The sequence below is a fragment of the Solanum lycopersicum genome, chromosome 8 (assembly GCF_036512215.1).
Source record: "Solanum lycopersicum chromosome 8, SLM_r2.1".
In the NCBI taxonomy this organism is placed as follows: domain Eukaryota; kingdom Viridiplantae; phylum Streptophyta; class Magnoliopsida; order Solanales; family Solanaceae; genus Solanum; species Solanum lycopersicum.
Genome location: NC_090807.1, coordinates 53,049,339 through 53,074,532, shown reverse-complemented (window position 1 = coordinate 53,074,532; position 25,194 = coordinate 53,049,339). Strand labels below are relative to the sequence as shown.

Sequence of the window (25,194 nt, the reverse complement as noted above, 5' to 3'; positions counted from 1 at the left end):
TCATTCAGTTTTCGACTTTCGAAGTGTCACATGATGACCTTCCTGTACTAACACGCCTCCAATAGCCTTATCAGACACATTAGTATGTACTTCAAATGGCAATTCAAAATCAGGCAACTTTAATATGGGTTCAGATGTAATAGCTTCCTTTAAATTTTTAAAAGCTTCTTTATATCGTACAATCCATATCCATTTAGCATCTTTCTTCAACAAGTCAGTCAGAGTCGCTGCCCTTTTTGAATAACCCACAATGAACTTTCTGTAATAGTTAGCCAACCCAAGAAACAATCGCAAATCCTTAACATTTCTTAGTGCTTGCCAGTCAACAAATGCCTGCACTTTCTTAGGATCAATTTGAACTTGGTTTTTACTAACAATATGCCCCAGAAGTTTTATTTCTTGTTGAGCGAATTCACACTTTTCCATTTTAACATAAAGTGTATATTTCCTCAACTGCGACAACATCATACTTAAGTTATTGACATGTTCATCCAATGTTCAACTATAGATAACAATATCATCACGATAGATGACTACAAAATCATCAAGATAGTCAAACAACACATTGTTCATTAAGTTTCAAAAGGTAGACGGGGCATTGGTTAGCCCAAATGGCATTACAAGAAATTCATAAGAACTATATGTAGTTACACATGTTGTCTTGGGTTCATCACCTTCTTCTATTCTAACCTGCAGTAGCCTGCCCTAAGATCAAGTTTCGTGAACCAGCATGCTTTTCTCAACATGTCCATCAAATCTTGCACCAACGGAATCGAATACTTATTCTTCACAGTTGCATTGTTCAGCGCCCTGTAATCCACACACATTCTCATCGTTCCATCCTGTTTCTTTTGGAACAAAACAGGAGCACCATATATAGCCTTATATGGTTGAATCAGACCAGTATCCAACAATTCATTTTATTGTTTCCGCAATTCAACCATGTAATTTGCAGTTTTGATGATTTGACAAACTCAGGGACCTTGTAAAGGTACCAGGTTTCTTACTTGAGTTTTGAAGATGAAACAAACTCAGGGACCTTGTAAAGGTACCAGGCTCCCAATGTGACGAGCCGGTTGGCTGCTAGCTGGAGAAGGTACAGAAAGTAGGTGCACTCTTCCCAACGACATCAGAAAGTCAGACTTCTCCAACCAATGGCAAAAAGTTTAAGGAAAGTGACTTGTACATATAAAATTCACTTTCCTAAACATCATTGGTAGTTTTTGCAACTTGACAAAGAATTTTTCAAGAACACTTGCGAAGACTATCAGCAAACAAACGGTAGAATTATTCAAACAACAGTAGAAATCTTTGGAGCATCTAGTGTAGTTGTTTAAGAATATATTCTCTTGGTCTTACATTGTAAACTATTGCTGAAACTATGAAGGAATCAGTGGGTAGTATTGAAATTCTAAGTTGTCTAGGTGGGATAGCTTAGTGGGTAGATTTATTTCTTCTTAGGCTTGTTAAGCAATAGAGATTATTGCTTGAACGTGAGATTAAAAACTTTTTCTCACATTTGTTGTAATCGTGTTTCACTTTTGCTTGTGAAGATTAGTGAAAACGATTGAAAATCCTGTGAGACAGGTCATGATTTTACTCCTTTAAGCAAGGAGGTTTCCACGTAAAATCATTTTGTTGTTTAAACTGCATTTAACTTTCTGTTTATACTTATTAGTGTGTCAAGGGACCTGGTCCATTGACTGATAAGTGAAGGCACATATTCTATCAAATGGTATCAAAGCAGGTACTCTCTATTTGGTTAACCCCAAGGAAGTGATATCTGTTCTAGAATGGCTGCTCCACTTAATCTAGAAGAAGGTCAGTCCTCAACAAGACCTCCTCGTTTCAATGGACATTTCTACAGTTGGTGGAAAGTTAGAATACATGATTTCCTCATGGCTGAAGATAGTGAGCTATGGGATATCGTAATAGATGGACCATTTATTCCAATGATAGAATAAAAGGATGGAGAGAAAACCAGGCATGTTCCAAAGCCTAGATAAAAATATGTTGAAGCTGATAGAAAGAAGATAGAAAAGGGATACAAGGCAAAAACTCTTCTTGTCTGTGGGATAGGACCTGATGAGTTCAATCGTGTCTCAGCTTGTGAGTCTGGCAAAGAAATTTGGGATTGTTTAAAAAAAGCTCATGAAGGAACTGAAAAAGTCAAGGAATCAAAGATTGATATGCTCACCTCTTTGTATGAAAACTTCAAGATGAAGGAAGGAGAAACAATTCATGAGATGTTCACAAAATTGTCCTCTATTACCAATATCGCTACGATGTCTTGGGGAACCTATAGCTATAAGTATGAGCAAGCAAGTCAGAAAAGTTCTTCGAATTTTTCCAAAGTCTTGGGAAAGCAAGGTTGATGCCATTTCTGAAGCCAAAGATTTAAAGATGCTGACAATGGATGCTCTCATTGGAAATCTGAAGACTCATGAGATGAATCGAAATCATGATTTGTCAAAGAAGGAAGTTAAAAAGGATAAGTCCTTGATGCTGAAATACAAATCTGATGAAGACTCCAGTGATGATGATATGACTTATCTCATCAATAGATTTCAAAAATTTGTGAGAAAGAACAAAGGTTTTAGAAGAGGAACGAATGGTCCTGGAAATGCTACTCAAAATGATACCTGCTACAAGTGTGGAAAAGCTGGACACTTTATTAAAGAGTGTCCTCTACTCAAAACTAAAAACAGGGAATATCAAAAACCAAGAATTGACAAAGAGAAGAGAAGGGACCTGGTACTCGATAAAAATGATCGCAAAGCTGCTGCTGACTATGTGGTCAAAAAGGCTCTTGCTGCATGGAGAGACTCTTCAAGTGACTCAGAAGACCCTGATGAACCAAATGATGCGTCTATGGTGGCGGTTCATGAAGAGGAAACCATATTCAATGAAATGCTCATACAGAAAATGAAGAAAAGGATGACAAGGTAACTCTTCTCGATATGAAACATGATCTGAATAATTATTCTCTTAAATAAATGAGAACATTAGCAAATGTTATGATTTATTCAATAATTGAGTTAACCTCTGAAAGAGACATTATGAATGTTGAACTTGACAGTTTGACTGAAAACAAGGTTAAACTGGAGGAGAAAATGTCAAAAATGGTGTCTCTAGAGTCTAATAACACTGGACTTAAAAAACAGTTAAATCAGATAAATGAAGAAGCTGAAAAGCTAAATGGAAGGTCAAATGGTTTACAAGTTGAAATTGAAGAAAAACTGAAAATCAATGAGAAAAATCTGGGATTGTCTTTGGAGAAGAGCAACAAATTAGAAAAGGATATCGTCAAACTTAAGGAAGAACTTGAAAAATCTCTTAAGTGGACAAAATCCTCTAAGTTGTTGTCAAATGCAACAAATCAGAGTAATTTCAATAAGAAAGGCCTAGGAAGTTTGAATATCACTCCTCATTTTAACCCTTAAGAAAGTATGTATTTGTGTCTGACAATCTGCTTTGTCTTCATTGTGGCAAAAATGGGCACTTAAAGGGAGAGTGTGCTGGCTGGAGATATTCTCATGAAAGACTCTCTAATTATGCTGAAAGGCAAAAAATATCAAAAGAGAGACCTGGTCCTCCAAAACCTATTTCAACTGATAGATTTTCAAAGAAAAAATCTGTCACTGTTACAATGTCCTTTGTTAGAAAGTTTCAAAAACTGCCCTATTGGACTAGATACAATCTGATCACTCCTTTGTCTGCCTTCTGGGAACTCAAATTGAAATGAGTTCCCAAGCTAAACAAGTGATTCTTGGTGCAAGTGAGTGAGAGGAGCAGCAGTCAATGTTGGTATATGGACAATAGATGCTCTAAACATATGACTGGTGACATCAAAAATTTCCTCTCACTCAAGACACTTCAGAGAGGAGGTGTCTCTTTTGGTGATGGAAAGAAGAGGTACATTTTGGGAGTTGGTAAAGTGGGAAAGTCTCTTGAAGATTCAATTGACAATGTGTATCATGTTGATGGGTTGAAGTATAGTTTTTTGAGTGTGTCTCAAATTTGTGACAAGGGAAATGAAGTCAAGTTTACTTCTAAGAAGTGCACTGTGGTTAGTCTAACTACAAAGAAGGTGATTCTCACTGCTTTCAGAAGTAAAAACATGTATGTGGCCAACTCAGAAACGTCTCATGGAGATGATCTGACATGTCTTAGTGCTCAAAATGAAAATGCTGATCTTTGGCATCGTAGGCTAGGGCATGTGAGCTCATCTTTATTGAATAAACTGATTTCTAAGGACCTGGTCCAAGGTCTGCCAAAGTTGAAGTTTGTTAAAAATAAAATTTGTGAAGCTTGTGTCAAAGGAAAACAAATCAGATCATCCTTTAAGCCAAAGAAGCAAGTAACCTCATCAAGAAGACTGGAGCTGTTACACATGGACTTATGTGGACCTTTGAAGGTTCAAAGCAGAAATGACAAGAAATACATTCTGGTGATGGTTGATGATTACTCAAGATATACATGGACAAGATTCCTAAAATCAAAAGCAGAAACACCTGAAGAATTGGTGGTTCTCAAAATGATTCAAACTAAATTTAATCAAGTGATTTGTGGCATTCGATCTGATCATGGAACTGAGTTTGAGAACTCAAAACTGGATCAATTTTGCATGGAGAATGGTACTAGTCATAACTTTTCTGCTCCAAGATCTCCTCAACAAAATGGAGTGGTGGAAAGAAAAAACAGAACCTTGGTGAACATTACCAGAACCATGATCATTGAGTCAAATCTTCCACAAAGTTTCTGGGCTGAAGCTGTCAACATAGCTTGTCATGTTACCAACAGGTGTTTGATAAGAGCTGTTTTAAATAAGACCCCCTATGAGCTGCTCAACAACAAAAAGCCTATGCTGTGCTATCTTAGGGCATTTGGGTGTAGATGTTTTGTGCTGAACAATGAAAAGGATGATCTGGGAAAATTTGATCCTAGAAGTGATGAAGGAGTGTTAGTTGGATATTCTTCATCGAGTAAAGCATACAAAATATTCAACAAAAAAACTCAGTGTATTAAAGAAAGCATTTATGTTGTTTTTGATGAAGATGGAAACTTAAAAAGCAGTGGATCAAATGATGAAGATGATGTGATCAAGCTGTTCAATTCACAGAAAATTGAAGGAAGTGAAACTGATGCAGAACAACAGTTGAAAAATGACTTTGATGATCAAACTCATAGTCTACCTGAAAAGGCTGATGAAGTGGAAAAGTGTGATTAGGTATCTGGTACTACTCTTAATTCCAGTCAGAGAACATCAAACTCCCCAGAAAATGATGACACCCTTGATGAAGAAGAACATGTCGATCAGCTCAACCAGTCTGCTCTAAGACCAGGATGGAAACATAGTTTATCACATCCTCTTGATAATCTTATCTCTTTCTCGAACTCTGGAATTCATAGTAGATCAAAAACAAGAAATCTAGTTGCATTTTCAGCATTCATATCATCTATTGAGCTCAAGAATGTGAAAGAGGCATTAAGTGATGCAGATTGGATCAACTCAATGCAAGATGAACTTCATCAGTTTGAAAGAAGCAAGGTATGGTACCTGGTTCCTCGACCTGCAGTCAGAACAGTAATAGGAACCATATGGGTGTTCAGAAACAAGCTCGATGAAAATGGAGTGATCACTAGAAACAAATCCAGGTTGGTGGTTCAAGGATACAATCAAGAAGAAGGAATAGACTATGATGAGACTTTTGCACCTGTTGCCAGGATGGAGGCCATTAGAATTCTAATAGCTTTTGCTGTATTCATGGGATTCAAGCTGTATCAAATGGATGTCAAAAGTGCATTTCTGAATGGAGATCTGAAAGAGGAGGTATTTGTCAAACAACCTCCTGGGTTTGAAGATGCTAAGCTACCAGATCATGTGTACCGATTGAATAAGGCTCTGTATGGCTTGAAACAGGCTCCTAGAGCATGGTATGAAAGACTGTCAAAGTTTCTGCTGAAAAATGGTTTCAAAAGAGGAAAGATAGACAATACTCTCTATTCTTATTAAAAAGAGAACAAGAATTGCTTATTATTCAAGTTTATGTGGATGATAAAATTTTTGGAGCTACTTTAGAACATTTGTGTGAAGAATTCTCATCATTAATGGGAAAGGAATTTCAAATGAGCATGATGGGTGAATTGACATTCTTCCTTGGTTTACAAATCAAGCAATCATCAAATGAGATTTCAATCTATCAGGAGAAGTACATCAAGGAGCTGCTGAAGAAATTCAATATGTTCAATTCCAAACCTATTGATACTCCAATGGGAACAAATTCCAAGCTTGTCGTAGAGGAATCTGATCCTCTTGTGAATCAAACCATGTATAGGGGAATCATTGGATCTTTGCTTTATCTGACTGCTAGCAGGCCTGATATTGTCTATAATGTTGGAATGTGTGCCAGATTTCAAGCATGTCCTCGTGACTCACACTTGAAGGATGCAAAACGTATTCTAAGATATTTGAAGAAAACAGGGGACCTGGTTCTTTTCTATCCAGCAGGTGACACCTTTGACTTAGTTGGCTTTGTAGATGCTGATTTTGCTGGTTATCAAGTTGACAGGAAGAGTACCTCTGGAATGGCTCATTTTCTTGGATCTTCACTAATTTCTTGGGGAACCAAGAAATATAATTATGTGGCTCTTTCAACTGTTGAAGCTAAGTATGTAGCAGCAGCAGCCTGCTGTTCACAGTTGTTATGGGATCAAGCAACAGTTGGAGGATTTTGGTATAAACATCAAAGCTATTCCTCTTATGTGCGACAATACTAGTGCTGTTAGTATGGGAAAAAATCCAGTTCACCATAAGACAACAAAGCATATTGATGTTAGACATCACTTTCCGAGAGACCATGTTGAAAAGGGGAATATTGTGCTTACATATTGTCCAACGGAGGAGAAAATTGCAGACATCTTCACCAAGGCTCTCAGTAAAGATCAATTTGAGAGAAATAGGCTGAAGTTGGGTATGATGATCTCTAAGTGATGTCCATAGCTTCCAACACTTGAATTCCCTTGATGACTAAATTTGCAGTGCAGGTATCCTTTGGTTAATAATTAAATATCTGATTAAGATCATTTTTGTACCTTTTGTAGGTATATTTTCAGGAAGGACTGGACTAGCAAAGACATGACTAGAACAACTGGAGAATGAGGATAAAACTGTCTCATGGTACCTGGTGGCTATCCAGGTTAGCATTTGTACATTAATTTTAAACTGAAAATTATGACCGTTGATAATGCCACGTGTAAGTCATCGGTCATTCTGACCGTTAGTCCCATTGCTTGTCACTCAAGCGACACGTCAAATCACAGACCTGGCACCGTTTCAAGTCTTTTTAAACCCTCTTTACTCCTTTTTGAAATTCTCATCCGTCCTTTAACATTCCTTCTGCTTAAAAAGGGAATCAAGTAAAAGGGAATCTGACATCTTTTTATGACCAACTTTTGAATTTATCTTTATCCTCCTTTTCTTTTGACATTGTTTCTGATTTTAATTACAGTTTAAATTGATTTTTGCTATTAACTAATTAAAGTCCTATTCATAAAATTCAATTAAATATGAAATTGCAGTAAACCCTCAATTGAATGTGATGGTAGCTTAAAAGTATCGATTTTTTTTATCTAACACCACTCCCATGCAGTCTACAACTCTTTGCAAACTTGAGCCTTACACTCACACGAATTTAACTAAGTATAAAAATTCTTTACTTAATATTATTTAAGGTAATAATAATTGTAACAACATAGCCAACGTATGGGAACTCTTACCAACCTTTTATTAATAATAAATCAATAAAGGATAAGGCTTCATAAATTCGTCTAAGGCCAGATTTACTCTTCTTTGCTATAGAAGAATTTCTACCCTTTATAACTTTTCTGCACATGACAGTTACAAACGACAGTTACAAACGACACTTGTCTAACACTTGTCATCACAGGATTTTAACTAATGTTTCCAATAGCTATATTTCTAACAGATAAAATATAATTCAAATTAATCGTTATCCAAACGAATTAACAATATTCTAACACTTAGAATATTTCAGCCTACATTCCAACACTTAGAATATTTCAGCCTGCTTCCAACACTTAGAATATTTCAGTTGTCCTCCAACACTTAGTTTTATTTCAGTAATCCGTGTGAATGCCTTTGTTTTGCCATCATCAAGTCTTCAAAACTTGCTTTTTCAAGCCAAAACACTGCCTTTCCGATGTCTCTTGCACACACGTAAGCCTTGCATGTTCAAGCTACTTTGCCAACACCAGAGCACCTTGAACCTTTGTTGCACTATTTTACCCCCATGAATGCCAAGAGCAATGCTCAAGTCCTTGTCATGCCTGCACATAGTTAGATCAACTAGTTTACGGGTCTAACAGACCACCCGCACCACTTGAACTCGATGTTCTCATCGAGACTGTTTTATGGTAGTCATCAATTTAAGCATCAAACTGTCATAAGTCCTTTGATTTCTCCCAAACTGTATCAGCTGCACTCTCGCCTTTCCAATCTATCAAGAATTCTATCTTTGTATTCTTTTTACTTGTGCCCAAAACCCAATGATCAAGGATCTTCTCAATTTCAGCATCAAACTGTGTAGGTACTGATAGAGGATCCCACTTTGATTTGTTCTTGTCCGGTAGATGATATGCAAAGTAAGGTTTCAAGAAACTCAAATGAAAAGTGGGATGAATCTTTAATCTTTTTGGTAGGTTCAACCTATATGCAACTTTGCCCACTCGTTTCACCACTTCAAATGGACCATCACACTTAGGAATCAAGCCTCGATGCCTAGTCTTACTTGCAATCTGTTTCCAGATTTGTGGAGTAAGTTTCATCAACACTTTGTCACCCACATTAAACTCAATTGAGCGACGATGTTGATGAGCCTACTTCTTCATGCGCCGCTGAGCCTTGCGCAAGCTATCATATGCTTCAGACAACATTTCAAGTCTGTCCCTTGGAACCCTGTACGCTGCTGGACACTTTCCTTGATTTTTAGACTTAGCAACATCAAATGGCGTCGTAGGCTATTTGCCTAAAATGATTTCAAAAGGGCTAATTTCTGTTACAGACGACTTGTGCAGATTATAACAAAACTGCGTAGTATCTAACAATGCAACCCAATTCTGTTGACTTGCTGTTACATAATGCATCAAGTATTCCTCTAATAAGTGATTAATCCTTTCCGTCTGTCCATCTGTTTGTGGATGATTTGCAGTAGAAAATTTCAACTCAATTTCCATCATATTGAAAAATATTGTCCAAAACCTGCTTGTGAACCTTGTATCCCTATCACTCACAATGTCGGCTGGAACACCAAAGTATTTAACCACATATTTATAGAATAAATCAACAGCAATCTGATATGAACACAATTCAGGTGCAACAATGATAACAGAATATTTTAAGAACCTATCTACTACCACCATTATCGATGCTTTGTCATCTACCTTAGGAAATCCACAAATGAAATCCATACTTACTAAGAATCAAGGCATTTCAAGAATAGACAAAGGTTGCGGTAAACCGACTTCCTTTTTACGTTCATTCTTGTCTACTTGACAGACATGACAAGTCTTCACGCATGCTTCTATGTTATCATCCATCTTTGGCCAGAAATAAACACGAGACAGTAGAGCCAACATTCTTTCAACACCCGGATGTCCAACCCAAGCGAAATCATGTGCTTTCTTCATCAAGTCTTTGCGCAGTCCACCCTGATTTGGTACGACTATTCTTTCCCCTTTAAAATAGAGCAGATCATCCTCGATCTAATACCGTTTTAGTGTCCCATCTTGCACTTGACCCATCCACTTAACATATAATGAGTCATTTGCAGCACACAATCTGATTTATCAAAGAAATCAGTCTCAAGTTTTGAAATTTAATATACTGCAGTAAATGACTCTTTCCAACTCAATGCATCAGCAACCCGGTTGTTTTTCCCCCAGCTTATGTTCCCACACGAAATCATATTCTACCAGAAACTCTAGCCATCTTGCTTGTTTTGGACTCAATTTATTTTGTGTTTGAAAAATATACTGGCTACATTATCAGTTCTAACAACAAATCAAGTCCCTAAGGGATAGACTCTCCAAACCTATAGACAGTGTACAACAACAACCATTTTCTTCTCAACCATTTTCTTCTCATGTGTCGAATATCTTTGCTTAGCATCATTCAGTTTTTGACTTTCGAAGTGTCACATTATGACCTTCCAGTACTAATACGCCTTCAATAGCCTTATCAGACGCATTAGTATGTACTTCAAATGGCAATTCAAAATCAGGCAACTTTAATATGGGTTCAGATGTAATAGCTTCCTTTAAATTTTTAAAAGCTTTTTCATATCGTACAACCCATATACATTTAGCATCTTTCTTCAACAAGTCAGTCAGAGTCGCTGCCCTTTTTAAATAACCCGCAATAAACTTTCTGTAATAGTTAGCCAACCCAAGAAACGATCGCAAATCCTTAACATTTCTTGGTGCTTGCCAGTCAACAAATGCCTGCACTTTCTTAGGATCCATTTGAACTAGGATTTTACTAACAAGATGCCCCAGAAGTTTTATTTCTTGTTGAGCGAATTCACACTTTTTCATTTTAACATAAAGTGTGTATTTCCTCAACTGAGACAACATCATACTTAAGTGATTGACATGTTCATCCAATGTTTGACTATAGATAACAATATCATCACGATAGACGACTATAAAATCATCAAGATAGTCAAACAACACATTGTTCATTAAGTTTCAAAAGGTAGACAGGGCATTGGTTAGCCCAAATGGCATTACAAGAAATTCATAAGAACTATATGTAGTTACACATGTTGTCTTAGGTTCATCACCTTCTTCTATTCTAACCTGCAGTAGCCTGCCCTAAGATCAAGTTTCGTGAACCAGCATGCTTTTCTCAACATGTCTATCAAATCTTGCACTAACGAAACCGAATACTTATTCTTCACAGTTGCATTGTTCATCGCCCTATAATCCACACACATTCTCATCGTTCCATCCTGTTTATTTTGGAACAAAATAGGATCACCATATATAGCCTTATATGGTTGAATCCAACCAGCATCCAATAATTCATTTAATTGTTTCCGCAATTCAACCATGTTATTTGCAGTTTTGATGATTTGACAAACTCAGGGACCTTGTAAAGGTATCAGGTTTCTTACTTGAGTTTTGAAGATGAAACAAACTCAGGGACCTTGTAAAGGTACCAGGCTCCCTATGTGACGAGCCGGTTGACTGCTAGCTGGAGAAGGTACATAAAGTAGGTGCACTCTTCCAAACGACGTCAGAAAGTCACACTTCTCCAACCAATGGCAATGAGTTTAAAGAAAGTGACTTGTCCATATAAAAGTCACTTTCTTAAAGATCATTGGTAGTTTTTGCAACTTGACAAAGAATTTTTCAAGAACACTTGCAAAGACTATCAGCAAACAAACGGTAGAATTATTCAAACAACAGCAGAAATATTTGGAGCATCTAGTGTAGTTGTTTAAAAATATATTCTCTTGGTCTTACATTGTAAACTATTGCTGAAACTATGAAGGAATCAGTGGGTAGTATTGAAATTCTAAGTTGTCTAGGTGGGATTGCTTAGTGGGTAGATTTATTTCTACTTAGGCTTGTTAAGCAATAAAGATTATTGCTTGAACGTGAGATTAAAAACTTCTTCTCACATTTTTTGTAATCGTGTTTCACTTTTGCTTGTGAAAATTAGTGAAAACGATTGAAAATCCTGTAAGACAGGTCGTGGTTTTACTCCCTTAAGCAAGGAGGTTTACACGTAAAGTCGCTGTGTTGTTTAAACTGCATTTAACTTTCTGCTTATACTTATTAGTGTGCCAAGGGACCTGGTCCATTGACTGATAAGTGAAGGCACATATTCTATCAAATCAATTCCTTAGGATCCATACGATAAGGAGCCTGTGCAGGAGCAATCGTACCTGGCAGCAACTCAATCTTATGATCAATATTCTTCCTTGGTGGCAAAGTCTTTGGTACTTCAAGCGGCATCACGTCAGTAAACGTTTTTCAACAACTCGGCCACACAATCAGGCACCTCTACCGTTACATCAGGTTTCAGCTCGACTAAAGCAAGAAGTATAGTTTCATTACCCTTCTTCATTCTTTTGTCAATTGACATAGCAGACAACATCATTCCCCTATCCTTCTTCTTTGCAACATTATTGACTTTCCCAAATGGATGAACACCCTTTACAAATCCAACATTATCCTCATTCATAATCATTATTCCATCTAAATGTAAAAAAGAAACAAACTGGAATTTTCTCACAAAATCAATGCCAAGTATCATCTGAAAATCTCCTAACGGCATCACCATCAAGTTACGTTTTCCTACCCAATTTTCACTAATCATAGACACTCTATAAGTCATGCCCACAGTAGCTTGTGCCTTAGCATTCACTGTTTTGATGTAGGAGGGACTTTTAGTCAACTTAAGCCTTAATTTTGCAGCACTATTAACATTAATAAATGTATGAGTAGCCCCCGTATCAACCATAGACATCACACATTTTTCTTTTATCTTTATTTCCAAATGAATCAATAAAGCATGTGGATTTGAAGTTTAGAAGTCCCTTCAACATTATTAACCAATGTAATATGATTGAAAGAAAAACCTAACGGATTGGCCATAGCAGTCGTGACTCCTTCTCCTTCTTCATCCTGATTCACCTTTCCGGCAAGCAAAACATTCACTCTTTCTCTGTTTGGACAAGATTTAGCCAAATGAGGACCACCACAAGTCCAACAACCTTTCGAATTACTATCCTAGTTCTTTGGCTTGTTTTCTTTATTTCCTTGCTTCATTGGTATCTTCTCTTTATCATTAGCATAGTCTCTACGATTCTCCCTTTTCCAATCCCCTTTTTTCTCACCCTTTTTCTTGGATTTAGAAGTAGAAGGGACATCAGTAGTCGGTCGAGTCGTCCTGAAATCTACTAACAAATCAACAGCAGCAATTGCCCCCTGGCAAAATCCTTGACATTCTGCCTTCGAAGTTCGTTTTGAGCCCAGCCTTGCATACCCGAAATGAAGTTATGTAATTTATCCTCATCAGACATATTTTGGATGTCTAATATCACAGAGGTAGATTCTGTAATGTATTCCCTCACCAAACCCGTCTGCCTTAATCTCTTAAACTTGTCCCTTGCAAGCCAAGAGGTGTTGCTAGGAAGAAATTGGTCACGCATTTCTTTCATCAATTTATCCCACGTATCAATTTTGGATCGTCCAGCACTTACTTCATCTGCATTTTGAGTTCTCCACCAAAGTTTAGCGTCACCCATCAAATACATTGTGGTATTGTTTAACTTGTCAGTTTCAGGCACCCTTGCAGTAGTAAAGTACTGTTCCATATTCCAAATTAAGTTTTTCAACTCTTTTGCACTCCTTGCACCACCAAAGGCTTTAAGTTCCGGAATTTAGACAATTCCCCACGATTTAAACTTAACACTGCCACAGCCCGGCATAACACAATGATCTCTGCACGAAGATTTTCGTTATCTTTATGCAGTGACTCCAATTGTGCCTCCATAGCCTCGTGAAAATTCAAAGTTTCAGCCATGTATTCATCAACAAGTCCTTGAAATACACAAGCATCACCTCAAATTTTGTCAGCGTCCTGTCTCGAATTAACAATCTGCATCAGAAGATCAACCAACATTGGGTCTTCCATTACTTCATTAGTAATCCCAACAAAGGCTTCAACCCTGCGCACTATTTCTCAAAGTTTTGCATTCGTCACCATCGTTCAATCACTTTTTGATATCAATTGAAAGAGGTTCAATTTTTTTTATCTAAAACCACTCCCAAGCAGTCTACAACTCTTTGCAAACTTCAGCCTTACATTCACACAAATTTAATTAAGTATAGGAATTCTTCACTTAGTATTATTTAAGGCAAACAATAATCGTAACAGCAGAGCCAACGTATGGAAACTCTTCCCAACCTTTTATTAATAATAAATCAATAAAGGATAAGGCTTCACAAATTCGTCTAAGGACATATTCGTTCTTCTTTACCTTAGACGAATTTCCACCCTTTTATAAAATTTCTGCACATGGCAATTACATGCGGAGTTACAAACGACAGTTACAAGCGACACCTGTCCGACTTGTCATAACAGAATTTAAACTAATGTTTCCAATAGCTATATTTCTAACAGATAGAATATAATTCAAATTACATCCTTATCCAAATGAAATAACAATATTCTAACACTTAGAATATTTCAGTCTACATTCCAACACTTAGAATATTTCAGCATGCTTCCAACACTTGGAATATTTCAGTTGTCCTCCAACACTTAGTTTTATTTTAGTAATCCATGTGAATGCCTTTGTCTTGCCATCGTCAAGTCTTCAAAACCTTGCTTTTTCAAGCCAAAACACTGCCTTTCAGATGACTCTTGCACACACGTAAGCCTTGCATGTTCAAGCTACTTTGCCAACATCCAAGCACCTTGAACCTTTGTTGCACTGTTTTGCCCCCATGCATGCCAACACCAATGGTAAGTCCTTGTCATGCCTGCACATAGTAGATCAAATAGTTTACGGGTCTAACAGTAGCTCACGTTAAGGCATTCTAGTAGTAGAGTTAATTTACTCTCGTTTGTTACTAATTTAAACCTATTTATGATTTGAAAAAAATCAATTAGGCACAATAAACGTGCTTGATATACATTTACTTATAATTATACTCAAATTTGTTAGTTTTTTTTATATATTATGTTATTATGAATTATTTTTAATACTATAAACACTAAAGAAAATCATTTTCACTTCATAACATTCTTCCTGTTTTCATTTCATAACTTTCTTCTCAATTCTTCGTTAGCATTGATTTGCTCCTTTTTCACTAGTATTATGAGATGATGAAGAATTAGCATAGGACTTTACTTGTGAAAAAACATTTGTTCAAATTCAAGCTAGAAAAATAGGCATTATTAGCAATATATCAAATTTATAGTACTCTTATTATCTGTTGCAAGTTTGTGCATAATTATAATGTAGATTTAAATGCAATAATTTTATCTTTTATGAGGTGAATATTTTATTGTAAATTTGGATTTTGCTAATTCTTATTGGCTTGAAGAATATGCTATTATAATGTCATATATCAATTTTGTTATTTTTTTTTATCGAATAATTACAAGCTTGTACGCAATTGATGTGAATTGTAGTACAATAAATTTATTTTTGTGGGTTATCTTTCCTATTGTATCTTTAGAAATAATTATATTAGTTTCTCGTATTGAAATTGAATTGATTATGTACATGTTCCCAATAGGCCAAAACAAATGCCATCCTCAAGAAATGAGGTAATTTTTTCATCTCAAAATAATCTATATATAATATAAAATAGATCAGAAAAGTGATGTAACATCTTTTTTTGTTCTAAAAATTTCTTTCATCTTTTATTTTATTATTATTTTTTGAATATTCATTCATCTGTTGGGTATGTAGCAAGAATTGATGGGAAATAGAGGAAACGAGAGGAATTTGAAAAGTTTAGAACTTGAAAGGTTGGGAACTTGAAAAGTCCTTTAATACTTTAACGAAAAAGGCAATAGTCCCTCATCGGTAATGAAAATGAAAATAGGAGAGTTTAAATAAATAAATACTCCTATTAATTGTTAAAAGGGTTGGAAAGAGGGACCTCCCTCGCGCCGCCGTCGTCGCTCGCTCGCTCGCTTCCGCTTTGGCTTCGGCTTCGGCTTCGGTTTTGGCAAATCATCGATCGAGAGATATTTTTTTGGACTAATTTATTTTAATTATTTATTTAATTAATTTAATGGCCAAAAATTATTTTCAATTAATTAGTTGATAACAGAAGTTAACCGAAATATTTTCAACTTTTTAGTTAACCCGACCCAACTTTGATCCGCGCGCGTGACCCGTTTTAAATTTCGTTATATTTAAAAATTCCCGCCATGACTGTTCTGAAAGGTTGCAATTTTCAGGAACAACCAATACCATTTGAAAGTTTGCAACCTTTCATTAATGGTCGTGTCAATTCTGAAAGGGTTGCAACCTTTCAGAATATATTCTTCTTGCCTACAAATACCATTCAGTCTTCAGAATATTTCCCTACGAATTTTATGATCTTCCTTCTTCTTAAAAACACATATTTCTTCGTGTACTTTCCTGCTGTGGATTGATTCGCTGACAGTAGAGTTTTTGGTATCTATACTCTACTGATTAAGATCATTTTACCCTGGGAGGTTATATTCCAAATCAAACCTCGGATACTAGAGGGGAATAATTTCCTTAAGGGGACACTGTGAATTCAGTGGACTTGATTTTCTTCCTAAATTATCAAAAAGAGTATTCCAGATTCTGGTAAGTTTTACAGATTCAATTATTTTTAGAAAAAATAAATTTCTATTCATATTATTTACTGGTTCTAAAAATCTTAGTAACTTCATGTTTCTGACTGATTTATTACAACCAGTAATTTCTGATTTTCATAACACAGATTGGCAACAATCTTAAGGAAATTATTTAAATCTGTGTTTCTTGTGGAGATAAAAATCTTTGTGATTTTATACTTCTTTAAGTCTGCAATTATAATTTATTGCTTACTTATATTGTATCAATTTTATTTATCAGAAATGGAAAACACTGGTGTTACAGTGGCTGTTGCTGCATCAACCCGAACTCTTGTATCACAAGCGGAGAAACCGGGTAAATTCACAGGTGTGAATTTCAAAGGATGGCAGCGACGAGTATTTTTCTGGCTTACCACTCTTGGTCTGCAGAAATTTACAAGTGAAGATACTCCAGTTCCTGCTGATGATATGCCAGACAGGGAAACATTTATGATTGTTGAAGCATGGAAACAGACAGACTTCCTATGTAAAAGTTACATTTTGAGTGCTTTAGAGGATGACTTATATAATGTATATAGTGCAATAACAACTTCAAAAGAGTTGTGGAATGCACTTGAGAAGAAATATAAGACAGAAGATGCATGCTTGAAAAAGTTTGTGGTCGCAAAGTTTTTAGACTATAAAATGGTAGATAGTAAAACTGTTGGATCACAAGTGCAGGAACTTCAACTTATTCTCCATGATCTGATTGCTGAAGATATGGTAGTAAATGAAGTTTTTCAAGTGGCTGCAACGATCGAGAAGTTTCCTCCTTCATGGAATGATTTCAAGAATTATCTAAAGCACAAACGTAAAGAAATGAAGCTTGAAGATCTTGTGATTCGGCTCAAGATTGAGGAAGATAACAGAAATGACGAAAAGAAGTCGCATAAGAGTTCAACAATCATTGGAGTTAATATTGTTGAAGAAGCTCCTACCAAAGACAAAAAGAGAAAGAAGTCCAACGGGCAGAAGTCAAAACAGGACAAGAAGAAATTCAAAGGCAACTGTTATAATTGTGGCAAGGCTGGTCATAGATCTTCTGATTGTCATGCTCCAAGAAAGAAAAAAACAAAGGCAAAGGCAAAAGTCAAGCAAACATCGTGGAAAAAATGGAAGATGCAGATGACTTGTGTGCAATGATATCGGAGTGTAACTTAGTTGGAAATCCCAAGGAGTGGTTTCTCGACTCAGGTGCCACTAGACATATTTGCTCTGCAAAAGAAGCCTTTGCAACGTACACTTCTGCTGAGTATGCTAAAGATTTATTCATGGGAAACACAGCAATAGCAAGGATTGCAGGAATTGGGAAAGTAATGTTGAAAATGACATCCGGTAATGTGTTGACTTTAAACAATGTTCTGCATGTCCCTACTATTAGGAAGAATTTAGTTTCTGCTGCACTACTCGTTAAGAACGGGTTTAAGTGTGTCCTAGTTAGTGATAAAGTTGTAATAAGTAAGAATGAAATGTTCATAGGAAAGGGCTACCTCAATGAAGGTCTTTTCAAACTAAATGTAATGGTTATTGACAGTATTAATAAAAATTCTGCTTCTGTTTACTTATTGGAGTTAAGTGATTTATGGCATGCCCGTTTGGAACAAGTAAATTACAAAGCCTTGCGAAAATTGGTTAATCTAGAAGTATTGCCTGATTTTAAATGCGATAAGTCGAAATGTGAAATTTGTGTGGAAAGTAAGTTTGTTAAACATCTTTACAAGTCTGTTGAAAGAAATTCTAAAACTTTAGACTTAATTCACACAGATATATGCGATATGAAGTCAACACCATCTCGTGGTGGAAAAAAGTATTTTATAACTTTTACTGATGACTACACTCGATTTTGTTATGTATATTTGCTTAATAGTAAGGATGAAGCAATTGATGCATTTAAGCAATACAAAAATGAAGTGGAAAACCAATTGAATCTAAAGATAAAAATGATTCGGAGTGATAGGGGTGGAGAATATGAATCTCCTTTTGCAGAGATATGTTTGGAATATGGTATTATTCATTAAACTACTGCACCTTATACACCACAATCAAATGGTTTGGCAGAACGGAAGAACAGAACATCAAAGAAAATGATGAATGCCTTAATGATCAATTCTGGTTCACCGCGAAATCTTTGGGGGAAGCCATCCTTACAGCTAATAAAATACACAATAGAGTACCCCATCGAAAAACACAATCAATTCCATATGAGTTGTGGAAAGGAAGAAAACCCAATTTGAAATATTTCAAAGTGTGGGGGTGTTTAGCCAAGGTAGAGATTCCTTTACCTAAGAGGGTTAAAATTGGACCCAAAACAATAAATTCTGTCTTTATTGGGTATGCTGTGAATAGTAAAGTCTGTCAATTTTTGGTTCACAAATCTGATAATCCTGAGATTCATGTTAATACGATAATTGAATCAGATAATGCAGAGTTTTTTTGAAAACATTTATCCATATAAAACTGAAAGTGAGTCAACAAGTGAAAGACCTAAACGACCACGAGAAGAATCAATGGAAAATTTTCTAACTAGTGAAGAACCTAGGCGAAGTACTCGACAACAAAAATCTATTTCTTTCGGACCAGATTTTGTAACACTATTGCTTGAAAATGAGCCTCAAACATTTAAAGCAGCTATGTCTTCGTCAGAGTCAACTTATTGGAAAGAAGCAGTCAATAGTGGGATTGAATCAATTTTAAGCAATCACACTTGGGAATTGACTGATCTTCCTCCAGGAAATAAACCTTTAGGATCAAAATGAATCTTTAAAAGGAAAATAAAACCTGATGGGACTATTGACAAATATAAGGCTAGACTGGTAGTCAAAGGGTACAGACAAAAGGAAGGTCTGGACTACTTTGACACATACTCTCCAGTAACAAGGATAACATCAAGTAGGATGTTAATAGCAATAGCAGCAGTGCATGATCTTAAAATCCACCAAATGGATGTAAAGACAACCTTCTTAAATGGAGAGTTAGAGGAAGAAATTTACATGGAACAACCTGAAGGGTTTATAGTTCCTGGTAAAGAAAAGAAAGTGTGTAGACTTGTGAAGTCACTTTATGGACTCAAGCAAACACTCAAACAATGGCATGCTAAATTTGATCAAATAATGTTGGCAAATGGATTCAAGATTAACGAATGTGATAAATGTGTTTACATTAAAAACGTTATGAATCATGAAGTCATTGTTTGTTTGTATGTTGATGACATGTTAATAGTGAGTAAAGAAATTGATGATATAAATGCTACTAAGCGCATGTAGTCCAGCAAGTTCGATATGAAAGACTTAGGAGTTGCTGATTTGATCTTAGGGGTCAGGATTATCAAAACTCCCCAGGGACTAGAATTATCTCAATCTCATTATATTGAAAAAGTATTGGATAAGTTCAATTACTTGAATTTCAGTGTAGTCAAAACTCCAATTGATTTAAGTTGTACATTTAAAAAGAATGAAGGTCAAAGTGACTCTCAATTGGAATATTCCAGAGTGTTGGGAAGTTTGATGTATATTATGAATTGCACGCGACCAGATATAGCATGTGCGATTAGTAAACTGAGTCGGTACACTAGTAATCCGAATCAAACTCACTGGATGGCTATGAAACGTATGTTGGGTTATCTAAAATGGACACAACATTATGCTTTGCATTATAATAAATATCCTGCTGTGATTGAAGGATATAGTGATGCAAATTGGATCACCGGGTCAAATAATGTAAAATCCACGAGTGGTTATGTATTCAAACTTGGTGGAGGAGCTGTCTCTTGGAAATCTTCCAAACAGACATGCATTGCTCGCTCCACAATGGAATCTGAATTCATTGCTTTGGATAAGGCTGGTGAAGAAGCGGAATGGCTCTGGAATTTCATAGAGGATATTCCATTCTGGCCCAAACCTATTGGACCAATTTGCATACATTGCGATAGTCAAGCAACAATAGGTAGGGCAGGGAGCATTATGTACAACGGGAAGTCTCGTCATATACGACGTAAACATAACACCGTAAGACAACTGCTCTCTAGTGGAATTATCACAATTGACTATGTAAAGTCAAGCGATAATGTGTCAGATCCACTAACGAAAGGCCTAGTGAGAGAGGCAGTTGAAAGATCATCTAAGGGAATGAGTTTACGGTTTAGGACAAGTCAGCATGACGCTAACTCTATCTAGCAGACTGGAGATCCCAAGAGCTAGATTCAAGGAGAAAAACAAAGTTGTGGCTGACGGTTCGACATTGTCAATTAACTCAATTCATTCTCACGATGAAGACAATGTTCAGGAAAAGGTTAAGACTCTAAGGCTTGTTAATGAGATAATAAAGCTTAAAGTTTTTAATGATTTGCTAAGTTTGGTAGATTTGACCAAATAGTGTATCTACGAGATGACACGGTTAGAAATCACCTATGTGAGTGTTAAGTGGAAACCGCTTCAAAGAGAATTTTATGTCAAAAGCCTATTCTCTATACACTCATGAAACCAGGAGGTGTTCATGGCTGAAACAAACACAACTGTAACAATCATAAACAGTAAAGGGTTAATTGTGTGACATATGGTTGTCTAGGTATACACCAAAGTTTGACGGTTCAAAGATATCACATCTACCGATTGACCGAGTATATCCGACATATGTTCACTACGGAAAGTCCAAGGGGAAACCTACTTATCCAGATGCAATTAATCCTTGCTTGTAAAGTACACAATTGTCCGTGCATTCCTATGTTATAACTATTCCCCATCAATGTGGGGGATTGTTTGGTATGTAGCAAGAATTGATGGGAAATAGAGGGAAGGAGAGGAATTTGAAAAGTTTAGAACTTGAAAGGTTGGGAACTTGAAAAGTCCTCTAATAATGAAAAAGGCAATAGTCTCTCATCGCTAATGGAAATGAAAATAGGAGATTTTAAATAAATAAACACTCCTATCAATTGTTAAAAAGGTTGGAAAGAGGGACCTCCCTCGCGCCGTCGTCGTCGTCGCTCGCTCGCTTCGGCTTCGGCTACGACTTTGGCTTTTGCTTTGGTAAATCGAGAGATAATTTTTTGGACAAAATTATTTTAATTATTTATTTAATTAATTTAATGGCCAAAAATTATTTTCAATTAATTAGTTGATAACAGAAGTTAACCGAAATATTTTCAACTTTTTAGTTAACCCGACCCGACTCAGATCCGCGCGCGTGATCCGTTTTAAATTCCGTTATATTTAAAAATTCCCGCCATGACTGTTCTGAAAGGTTGCAGTTTTCAGGAACAGTCAATACCATTTGAAAGTTTGCAACCTTTCATTAATGAACGTGTCAATTTTGAAAAGGTTGCAACCTTTCAGAATATATTCTTCTTGCCTATAAATACCATTCAGTCTTCAGAATATTTCCCTACGAATTTTATGATCTTCCTTCTTCTTAAAAACACATATTTCTTCGCGTACTTTCCTGCTGTGGATTGATTCGCTGACAGTAGAGTTTTTGGTATCTATACTCTACTAATTAAGATCATTTTACCCTGGGAGGTTATATTCCAAATCAAACCTCGGATACTAGAAGGGAATAATTTCCTTAAGGGGACACTGTGAATTCAGTTGACTTGATTTTCTTCCTAAATTATCAAAAATAGTATTCCAAATTCTAGTAAGTTTTACAGATTCAATTATTTTTAAAAAAAATAAATTTCTGTTCATCTTATTTACTGGTTCTGAAAATCTTAGTTACTTCGTGTTTCTGACTGATTTATTACAACCAGTAATTTCTGATTTTCATAACACAGATTGGCAACAATATTTATTTAATTAATTTAATGGCCAAAAATTATTTTCAATTAATTAGTTGATAACAGAAGTTAACCGAAATGTTTTCAATTTTTTAGTTAACCCGACCCGACTCGGATCGCGCGCGTGACCCATTTTAAATTCCATTATATTTAAAAATTTTCGCCATGACTGTTCTGAAAGGTTGCAACTTTCAGAAACAGTCAATACCATTTGAAAGGTTGCAACCTTTCATTAATGGTCGTGTCAATTCTGAAAGGGTTGCAACCTTTCAGAATATATTCTTCTTGCCTACAAATACCATTCAGTCTTCAGAATATTTCCCTACGAATTTTCTGATCTTCCTTCTTCTTAAAAACACATATTTCTTCGTGTACTTTCCTGCTTTGGATTGATTCGCTAACAGTAGAGTTTTTGGTATCTATACTCTACTGATTAAGATCATTTTACCCTGGGAGGTTATATTCCAAATCAAACCTCGGATACTAGAGGGAAATAATTTCCTTAAGGGGACACTGAGAATTCAGCGGACTTGATTTTCTTCCTAAATTATCAAAAAAAGTATTCCAGATTCTGGTAAGTTTTACAGATTCAATTATTTTTTAAAAAAATAAATTTCTGTTCATCTTATTTACTGGTTCTAAAAATCTCAGTTACTTCGTGTTTCTGACTGATTTATTACAACCAGTAATTTCTGATTTTCATAACACAGATTGGCAACAATTATTTATTTAATTAATTTAATGGCCTAAAATTATTTTCAATTAATTAGTTTATAACAGAAGTTAACCGAAATCTTTTCAACTTTTTAGTTAACCCCAACCGACTCGGATCCGCACGCATGACCCGTTTTAAATTCCGTTATATTTAAAAATTCCCGCCATGACTGTTCTGAAAGGTTGAAACTTTTAGGAACAGTCAATACCATTTGAAAGTTTGCAACCTTTCATTAATGGTCGCGTCAATTCTGAAAGGGTTGCAACCTTTCAGAATATATTCTTCTTGCCTATAAATACCATTCAGTCTTCAGAATATTTTCCTACGAATTTTATGATCTTTCTTCTTCTTAAAAACACATATTTCTTCGCGTACTTTCCTGCTGTGGATTGATTCGCTGACAGTAGAGTTTTTGGTATCTATACTCTACTAATTAAGATCATTTTACCCTGGGAGGTTATATTCCAAATCAAACCTCGGATACTAGAGGGGAATAATTTCCTTAAGGGGACACTGTGAATTCAGTGGACTTGATTTTCTTCCTAAATTATCAAAAAGAGTATTCCAGATTCTGGTAAGTTTTACAGATTCAATTATTTTTAAAAAAAATAAATTTCTGTTCATCTTATTTACTGGTTCTAAAAATCTCAGTTACTTCGTGTTTCTGACTGATTTATTACAACCAGTAATTTCTGATTTTCATAACACAGATTGGCAACAATTATTTATTTAATTAATTTAATGGCCAAAAATTATTTTCAATTAATTAGTTGATAACAGAAGTTAACCGAAATGTTTTTAACTTTTTAGTTAACCCGACCCGACTCGGATTCGCGCGCGTGATCTGTTTGAAATTCCGTTATATTTAAAAATTCCCCCCATGACTGTTCTGAAAGGTTGCAACTTTCAGGAACAGTCAATACCATTTGAAAGTTTGCAACCTTTCATTAATGACCCTTCAACCTTTCAGAATATATTCTTCTTGCCTATAAATATCATTCAGTCTCAAACCTTTCAGAACATATTCTTCTTGCCTATAAATACCATTCACTCTTCAGAATATTTTCCTACGAATTTTTTGATCTTCCTTCTTCTTAAAAACACATATTTCTTCGCATACTTTTCTGCTTTGGATTGATTCGCTGACAGTAGAGTTTTTGGTATCTATACTCTACTGATTAAGATCATTTTACCCTGGGAGGTTATATTCCAAATCAAACCTCGGATACTAGAGGGGAATAATTTTCTTAAGGGGACGCTGTGAATTCAGTGGACTTGATTTTCTTCCTAAATTATCAAAAAAAGTATTCCAGATTCTGGTAAGTTTTACAAATTCAATTATTTTTAAAAAAAATAAATTTCTGTTCATCTTATTTACTGGTTCTAAAAATCTCAGTTATTTCGTGTTTCTGACTGATTTATTACAACCAGTAATTTCTGATTTTCATAACACAGATTGGCAATAAATATTTATTTAATTAATTTAATGGCCTAAAATTATTTTCAATTAATTAGTTGATAACAGAAGTTAACCGAAATGTTTTCAACTTTTTAGTTAACCCGACCCGACTCGGATCCGCGCGCGTGACCCGTTTTAAATTACGTTATATTTAAAAATTCTCTCCATGACAGTTCTGAAAGGTTGCAACTTTCAGGAACAGTCAATACCATTTGAAAGTTTGCAACCTTTCATTAATGGTCGTGTCAATTCTGAAAGGGTTTCAACCTTTCAGAATATATTCTTCTTGCCTATAAATACCATTCAGTCTTCAGAATATTTTTCTACGAATTTTCTGATCTTCCTTCTTCTTAAAAACACATATTTCTTCGCGTATTTTCCTGCTGTGGAGTGATTCGCTGACAGTAGAGTTTTTGGTATCTATACTCTACTGATTAAGATCATTTTACCCTGGGAGGTTATATTCCAAATCAAACCTCGGATACTAGAGGGGAATAAATTTCCTTAAGGGGACACTGTGAATTCAGTGGACTTGATTTTCTTCCTAAATTATCAAAAAAAGTATTCCAGATTCTGGTAAGTTTTACAGATTCAATTATATTTTTAAAAAATAAATTTCTGTTCATCTTATTTACTGGTTCTGAAAATCTCAGTTACTTCGTGTTTTTGACTGATTTATTACAACCAGTAATTTCTGATTTTCATAACACAGATTGGCAACATCTTCTTCTTCTTCATAGCTTTTATTCTTAATGAATTAATAATATATAGTTCACATCAAACTGCTTAATTTATAAAAAATCTATCAACTAATTAATTAATACATTAAATAT

General features: G+C 35.5%; 4 protein-coding genes across 4 annotated transcripts; 1 reads left to right on the top strand and 3 right to left on the bottom strand.

Annotated features, from left to right (window-relative positions):
- LOC109120899 (uncharacterized mitochondrial protein AtMg00860-like) lies at positions 1-426 on the bottom strand. Its single transcript, XM_019215152.1, has one exon. It carries the CDS (start codon positions 424-426, stop codon positions 1-3), a length of 426 nt encoding a protein of 141 aa, XP_019070697.1.
- Positions 427-6,111: 5,685 nt separating this feature from the next.
- Positions 6,112-7,162, top strand: LOC138338030 (secreted RxLR effector protein 161-like). Its single transcript, XM_069288491.1, has 2 exons — positions 6,112-6,737; positions 7,105-7,162. Exons 1-2 carry the CDS (start codon positions 6,112-6,114, stop codon positions 7,160-7,162), a joined length of 684 nt encoding a protein of 227 aa, XP_069144592.1.
- A 3,026-nt stretch (positions 7,163-10,188) lies between these two features.
- LOC109120898 (uncharacterized mitochondrial protein AtMg00860-like) lies at positions 10,189-12,042 on the bottom strand. The gene is made up of 2 exons (XM_019215151.1): positions 11,973-12,042; positions 10,189-10,721 (listed from the first exon to the last, which is right to left on the bottom strand). The coding sequence occupies exons 1-2, from the start codon at positions 12,040-12,042 to the stop codon at positions 10,189-10,191; spliced, it is 603 nt and encodes a 200-aa protein (XP_019070696.1).
- Positions 12,043-12,989: 947 nt separating this feature from the next.
- LOC138338029 (uncharacterized) lies at positions 12,990-13,615 on the bottom strand. The gene is made up of 2 exons (XM_069288490.1): positions 13,448-13,615; positions 12,990-13,397 (listed from the first exon to the last, which is right to left on the bottom strand). Exons 1-2 carry the CDS (start codon positions 13,613-13,615, stop codon positions 12,990-12,992), a joined length of 576 nt encoding a protein of 191 aa, XP_069144591.1.
- Between the last annotated feature and the right edge of the window lie 11,579 nt (positions 13,616-25,194).